This window comes from Mastomys coucha, unplaced genomic scaffold (genome assembly GCF_008632895.1).
Source record: "Mastomys coucha isolate ucsf_1 unplaced genomic scaffold, UCSF_Mcou_1 pScaffold20, whole genome shotgun sequence".
Taxonomy (NCBI): domain Eukaryota; kingdom Metazoa; phylum Chordata; class Mammalia; order Rodentia; family Muridae; genus Mastomys; species Mastomys coucha.
In genome coordinates, this window is record NW_022196903.1 from 35,925,162 (window position 1) to 35,933,163 (window position 8,002).

Genomic DNA, 8,002 nt, shown 5'->3' on the forward strand with positions numbered 1-8,002 from the left:
AAAAGAAGTGTGGAAAGAAACACTGAATACAGCGAACTATTCTTCTGCAATGTTCCCCGAGCCTTGGGTGTGGGAGCATTTTGTAGATGTGTTCCCTGGGGAGGGTTTGGAGGAAGAAATGGAAAGGAAGAAGTGTTGTAATTAAAATAAAATCTCAAAAGCACTTGACCCTCCCCCCCCCAAATATCCATATTGGTATCAAGTTTAGAAGTTATGAATCTCAGGACTTTACTGGTGTTTCATTGAACTCACAAACAGATCCAGAATGAAAGTGTGCTTAATTATCAGCAATTTAATCTTTTAACTTCTGAAATTAGAGTATGGTTTTGTTCATTTGTTAATTGATGTATTTGTTGAATGTTGGTGTTTGAAGTTTATTATTGTAGAGTTGTAGGGAGAGGAGGGGTTATTAAATAAGATAGTGTTCTTTTCTTAAGAAATCACTTAATCTTGTGGAGTAAGACAATTAAGAAATAAGTTTTAAAATGTAATTTCAGACAGTGACTTTTGCTTGAAAATTATAAACAAGGATAATATAGAGATGAGCTGGGTCATATGAGATGCAGTAGATGGGAATAGCTACTTTAGTTGTAAGTTGGGTCATAGAATAGAATTTTTTGCTTTCCTAAGGGGTATTGCTATTACACAGTGGTAATGTAGTACATAATCCCTCCTCTTGAAGGTACTATTAATCTTACTAATCTGGCTTACCTTTGGAAGCTGTTTTCCAAATATAACCATATAAATTTATGACTAACCATTTTATTTATTTGCATTTCAAATGTTATCTCCCTTCCCAGTTTTACCCCTGCAAACCCCCTATCCTAACCCCCCTGTCCCCTGCTTCTATGAGGGCGCTCCTCTACCCACCTACCCACCCACTTCCACTTCACTGCCCCAGCATTTCTCTATGCTGGGGCATCAAGTCTTCATAGCACCAAGGCCCTCCCATCCCATTGATGCCAGACAAGGCACTCCTCTACTACACATGCAGCTGAGCCATGGGTCTATTCGCGTGTACTCTTTGGTTGGTGGTTTAGTCCCAGGGAGCTCTGTGGGTTCCAGTAGATTGAGATTGTTTTAATTCTTTTTTCTCCTGCCTGTCTTCCCTTTTGAATGGATCTATGTGTGATCAGAAAAAAAAATCACTTGTCATGTTCTTAGTTTCTAAAAATCTCCCCATTTCATAAGCTACAGCTCTGGGTAGGTACTTTCTATAGTAGAGGAAATTTCATTTATTGACTAGATTTTTATTCTCTTTGAAAGAGATTGTTATTGTAAATTATGCATTTTCCTTTGGGTACCTGTAACAATGTACTTCAGTGATTTTGGCAATGTACTCAGTAAAGACACCTACTTAAAAATTATTTAATATTAATTCTTGGGTCATTAATTCTTTCTGCACTATGAATTGTCAAGTTTTGGTGTAGAAGTTTGTTGGAGATGTTTCATTCATATTTTTTATTTTAAAACTCTTACCACAGGATCCAGCCATTTCTGGCAACGAGACACACTATCTCACATTCACTCGAGGACAGGAAAACAATGTGTTCATCAAATGGCCTGATTCTAATGATATTGTCTGGGGCAAGGTAAGACTTGAAAAAGATAGCTATATTCTCTTCCTCACTATAAGTTTCTGTAAGTCCTGTAACTATATGCTGGATAATAAAGACAAGAGGGATTCTTTCTCATACTACCTAGTGCTGCAAGCATTAGACCCAAAGTTACAGGTGAAATTCTTTAAAAACATGGAACGCTGTCATTGCTTACAAATAATCTGATATTCCCATTATTCATATTTAACATGAATGTTTTTAAAACCAAAATTAATAATCCATTAGGTCTCTGAGGTCTGTGTCCTATCACATAAACTTAAGATAAATATTCACTTTTGACCAATACTTAGCTTAAAAATAAACTTAACTATCTTGTTGCTTTGGATTTTTTCTATGGCTTAAACCCTCATCCAACATGTATGCTGTCAATGATAATTTATGCAGATTCCTGGAACCCAAACTACTTTCCTAAATTTATCACACTCCAGTCTCTCACCCTAGGCATGTGCTCTCATTATGAGTGTTACCTTCTCATCTAACATATTAGAACTTGACCTTCAAGACATGAGCTGTCTTATCTACCCTCTCAGCAACTGGTTTAGCTGTATTATAGGAAGTACCATTGCCCCCAAGTATTATATACCAATTATGTAGGAGTTTTGTGAACACTAAGGAAGCAAGAAGTATTTCCTGTTGAAATCTCTGAATATGTAGATTCTAGAAGAGAGCTAGGCATTAAGTGCTCAATAAGTGTACTCTGGTGATATATCCATGTATATAGTTAATGTACCACTAATTACACATAAGATTGATTAATATTATAGATTGTTAATGCTACAGATACTACTCAACAAGTATTAATACAGCTTGAAAATATTGAGAAGGAGCCTAAAATATTGAAAAGCTTGTATGGAGGAGTGTGCAGTGAGATAGGAATTTCTGAGGGGCCCAACCTTGCTCAGGAAGCAAGCCAGAATGTCAACCAGTCATTTCTTTAGCATCATATTTCATACTTATTTGTAAAAAAAAAACTTTTATAAGTAAAAATGAAATAAGACCAGAGCCAAGTAGTCATTTGAAATATTATTGTGCAGAAGATACATTTAAAATGAAGTTAGTTGCTTAAGTTCAAAATTTAAAAAGATGAAAATATCTGGAATAATTCAAGACACCCTAGTGAATTCTGCATATTCATATTTTACAGCTTAATTTATGACAAATTATGAGGTGTCGAGTTGCCTCCCTTTAGAGTTTTGTGTGCAGAATACCTCATGGTCCGTGTGCAGTGATTTAAAGGTTTTGATTTTTGCTATTTGTCTAGGCGTGGGCAGAGTTGCCTGATGTAAATGTGGATGGATCCCTTGACCATGAAACGCAACTTAAGGTGAAGTTAAACAGATTTTTTTTTCTTTTTTCTTCTTTTTTTTCTTTTTGGTATCACCCTAGACATCTGAACATTTGTGTTCTCTTAGTGGATAAGTAGCTTCCCCTTTTTGGTTAAGCAGCTTTAACTTGAATCTGCTTGCCTGGTGGTCAGTTTTAACATTAAAGAAGTGCTTGAATGAAAAACTTAACAGCCAAGTAAAATGGAAGGATATAGAAAGAAAATTATCATGAAATCCCATGGATTATTATGTGTTCAATAGTTTGTTATTCAAATATAATGTTGCTAGAAAATAATGAACCAAGGTCTAGAATATACTCCCAAGTACTAAACTATCACAAGCAGATGTTTTTTGATGAATTCCTTGAAGACCAAAAGCTATCAGGCTGGAAGGAAGAAAGTCCTTGGTTTCATGCCTTCTGTTCCATCAAGTGTACACACTTAGTTACCGTGCAGCTCATTTTTCCTAGGGTAATAGGCAGGTCCTCCTTAGTTTGGCCAATCTACAAGAATCCAAGGCATCTTTACAATTCAACTGTTTAGATACTATTAATTTTCTTTTTCTTTTTTTCTTTTCTTTTCTTTTCTTTTTTTTTTTTTTTTTTTTAGGTATGGGATATGGAACAGCCAGAGGGTGGATGGGGGAAATAAAATATGGAGTGTAAAAAAAAAATTAATTAATTAATTAAAAAAAAGAATGGCTACTCCAGCTTGTTTCTTTGGGCCATTTGCTTGGAAAACATTTTTCCAGCCTTTTACTTTGAGGTAGTGTCTGTCTTTATCACTAGGTATGTTTCCTGTATACAGCAAAATACTATTAGTTTTCTATTGTCTATGGTTAATGTTAAATTCTAAAACAAGTCCTAAGCTTTAAATGTGTTTTTAGAGTGCTTTTCTCCCTCCCTCTATCTTTATGACCATTGTAAACTCTGCAGCAACAGCAGCAGAAAAGCTGTTAGTTCAGAAACTGGATAGGCCTAAATGCTCGCCCATTTCCTCTTTTGTCTTCAGTGCTCTCCTTCCAAGAGAGAAGGGAGATCTTTCTCATGACAGCATATGTTGCTCTTCCCAGCTATACAGGGCCTATGTTGCTTTTCCTGACTTCCTGCGTACCAGCACAGCTGCATGGTGGAAGAAGGAGATAAAAGAGCTCTATTCAAATCCTCGGGAGCCACAGAAGAGTTTGAAGTTTGATGGGCTGCGGATTGTAAATACGCCTTTAATTCTCTGAACACATAAGCAGTTAGAACTCAGGGAGGCACTTTATAAACTAGCAGAATCAGCAGCTAGGACTGGATAACTGAAAGGAAGGTAATTTAGTTTCTAGGATCAGGAAGAGCAGAGATTATTCTAGTCCTGCCCAAGGACATGTCTGGTAGAGGAATCCATGGAGGAGGTATATTAGCTGCTCAAGATGCTAGTACATGGACAACAGGGAGGAACATCCTGGCATCTCTTATTTCTAATTGATCAGTCTCTTAACTTTGCTTCCTCGCTTTCACATCCACTCAAAGCCTGCAAGTGCATCCTGCAAGACAGGGCAGACTTGGGAATGGACAGGCATCAACTTGGATATTGATGGGATGTCTCTAAGAGATGTCTGTGAGGGCTCCTCCATTTGCATCTTTCCAGGGGTGGAATTCATTCATTCATATCATGCTTTCCCATCTCACATCTAGACTCCTGAAACCCTAAGCAAATTCTAAGCCAGCTCTGAAGAGCTGTTAGATGCTAGGTCAGAATAAAAGGAGTTCACACAGGGACAAACTTGAGCCCTGTAATTGCTTTATGGCTTCAATGGCTACTGACATTTCAGGGCAGACAAGCATACTGTATATTTGTGGAAGAACAGAAATTAATCCAAACAGATAAGTCAGAAAGTAAAGAAATGTAAGCAGCTTTGAAAAAGAGATTAAGAAAATTATGAGATGTTTGCTCTAACACAGTGATTCTTAACCTTCCTAATACTGTGACCTTTTAATACAGTTCCTCATGCTGTGGAGACCCAAACAAAATTATTTTCATAGCTACCTTATAACTGTAATTTTGCTATTGGTATGAATTATAATGGAAATGTCTGTTTTCCAATGGTCTTTAGGTGAGTCCTGGGAAAGGGTTGTTCAAAACCCAGATTGAAAATTACTGTTCTAGAAGAAAGAAAACTGTTGTTGAGTAAAGCAAAACAATTCATAGTTAGTCCTAAATGTAGTTGCCTGTAATCTTATTTAGGACTATCTTAATAAAGATTGACCAATATTATTTTCATTCTACTGACAATGAAAATTCTCTCAGGGCCCACACTCCCTGCAATTGAATTGTATACTCCCCAATGAAAGGTTTCATTTCAAGCATTGCTTCTGAGTTATTACAATTTCTCAGAGTATTTTCAAGCCTTTCCAAGTAGTAGAATCATAGCGAGGCTGGGGCTATAAGAAATGGTAGAGGAAGATTATAATAGCCACTGGCTACAGATACAAAATAAATAGTCTCTGAATAGAAAAACAAAAACAGGCTTCTTGGGTAGGGGAATAGATTAAGATATTTCATAAAGTTCAGGGTCCAATGTTATCTCAATGTTTTTGGTTCTTAGGATTGAAAAGGTAAACTGGAAAGTTTACTGCTCCACATCAATAAGCTGATGTGGGTCTTTATAGTTCCAGTTTGATCTATGACAAGGCTAAAGACCAGGATTACACACTAGTCATTTCTTTTTGAGGTTAGTGTTCTATTTAGAAATGACATGCTGACCCTGATATGACAGAATCTTTCTTTGCCTGCTTACTTCAGGATATGAATGAGCCTTCAAACTTTGTGGATGGAGCTGTCGGGGGCTGCCGCAATGAAATTCTCAATAAACCACCCTACATGCCAGGTATAATTTCTTTTCAGCTCAAGATTCTCTTTCCTTTAAGTCTTGTATAAAGCCATTTTTTTTAGATGGGAAAGGGGAAGAGCAAACATAATTTCACTATGACATAAAATTCACAAATACGGCCGGGTGGTGGTGGCGCATGCCTTTAATCCCAGCACTTGGGAGGCAGAGGCAGGCGGATTTCTGAGTTCGAGGCCAGCCTGGGCTACAGAGTGAGTTCCAGGACAGCCAAGGCTACACAGAGAAAACCTGTCTCAAAAAAACAAAACAAAATAAAATTCACAAATAAAATAACTTTGCATATATCCAACTTAGTAAGTTAGTAATTGGGTACAGAAATAATGACATGATGTGCTATAAAAGAAATGAAGCAATATACTTGATTGTATGGATGGCTACAAATTTATTGCCCATGTTTTAAATACACCCTTCTATATGCCTGTAAACACACTTGCCCCAAGATACAGGGTTTTCTGATTAGAGTTTCATTCCTGAACTCTCTACCTATGTTCAGACACTTTAAGAAAGATTCTCCTTGGCACTCACTGTACTGGAATATGGAGTAAGAGGCTTTGGTCCAGGATATCTCGGTATATTGAGGTCTCTCACCACAAACAAGCTCAAGGAATGAAGTTCGTAAAAGCACTCTATCTGAAACTAGAATCCAGGCTTCTTAATGTCTATATTATTGGTCTCCATCCATCCATCCATCCATCCATCCATCCATCCATCCATCCATCCATCCACTCCTTCCTCTCTTACTTTTATATTTATCAGGCAAAATGTTGACAAGCCAGAAAGATTTAGAAACATCAAGACAGAATTGATTTGAACAAGGTCTATTTATTTCCTTGATAACATTGCCATCTAGTGGAAGAAAAAGTGTTAACATCAAAGGAATTTGTCATGGTGAGACTGAGATGGCACATTAAGTTTGAATTAAAGAAAAAGGATACCCTATCTAGCCTACAAGTTTTCTTTAGCCTTAATTAATTATGAAATCACAGGATGTTGCTTTTCTACATTAAAAAACTCAAGCAATTAAACCTGTTATGCCAACATATAAATCAAGATGTATGGGAAATAACTCATTATTCCCCCTCAGATTTGGAAGCCAGGAATGTGGGCCTGAATAGCAAGACTCTATGTATGGAGAGCGAGCAGATCCTTCCAGATGGCTCTCCTGTGAAGCACTATGATGTGCACAGCCTGTACGGGTGGTCCCAGACCAGGCCCACCTATGAGTGAGTATACTTTTGTTACTGTTGGCAAAGATACAGCCTGGCACAGGGAATTAGGATATATTTTCACAGTAAGCATAATTTAAAATCTTGTTTGTGATATGTCTAGATATTTCAGGTTCACATGAGGGAAAACAATAAGGTTGTATTGGGAGGTTGTATGTGTTTGGTCTTAAGCATGGCCCATTGCTATGTTACATTCTTATTGAAAATACCTTTATGTAAAAAGAATATTGTCTCGATAGAGGCCACCATAGTAGCAAATTTTGTTAATTGGTCTGGACGTCTTTACTTTCATCCAAATCCTTTTCCTCCACTGTCCCTCTAAGTTCTCCATCTTTCCTTCCTGCCTCATTATTCATTTAATAATAGGATGGATCATATTGTACATTAATAAGACATGCTTTTTCTTATTTTTTTATTGAACATATTTATAATATATTGTTTAATCCCTTCCCTACCAAGTCCCTTCAGGAACATTTCTATTGACTACATTTTTGTTGTGTATATTACATTTTTTGTTTTCATTTTTGAGTGGTTTTTGTTGTTATCGTTAATGTTGAAAATTGGGCATTTCCAATAATAATTGATGTCTCTTTCATTGTCCATAGAGTTAGCTGTTGTTTTTGTTATTTGATTAGCAAATTTTCTCTGTAGCCATCAGTTTCTCTTCTTTTCCATCCCCTTCCCTTCCCTCCCCTTTCCTCCCTTCCCCTCTCTTCTCCTTCCCTCCCTTTCCTCCCCCTCCCTTCCCTCCCCTTCCCTTCTCTCTCCTCTCCTCCTCTCCCTCCTTCCCCTCCCCTCCCCTCACCTTCCCTCTCCTCCCTTACCCTCTCCTCTCCTCCCCTTTCCTTCCCTCTCCTCCCCTCCCCTTCCCTTCCCTCTCTTTCTCTTCCCTTCCCTCCCCTCCTCTCCCCTCTCCTCCTCTCAATTTCCCTCTCTTCCC

The 8,002-nt window shown here is 37.6% G+C and overlaps 1 protein-coding gene across 5 annotated transcripts in view; it reads left to right on the forward strand.

The window, feature by feature from the left end:
* The window catches only part of Mgam2 (maltase-glucoamylase 2 (putative)), a 112,234-nt gene that overhangs the window by 48,979 nt on the left and 55,253 nt on the right, over positions 1-8,002 (forward strand). For all 5 annotated transcript variants that reach the window (XR_004121951.1, XR_004121952.1, XM_031381648.1 and 2 more), the window contains exons 31-35: positions 1,485-1,592; positions 2,881-2,943; positions 4,016-4,150; positions 5,731-5,815; positions 6,921-7,059. Coding sequence is in view for 3 of the 5 variants with exons in the window: in XM_031381648.1 (XP_031237508.1) it covers positions 1,485-1,592; positions 2,881-2,943; positions 4,016-4,150; positions 5,731-5,815; positions 6,921-7,059 (530 nt within the window). In the remaining 2 variants the exon portion in view is untranslated. The remainder of the gene's footprint in view (positions 1-1,484; positions 1,593-2,880; positions 2,944-4,015; positions 4,151-5,730; positions 5,816-6,920; positions 7,060-8,002) is intronic.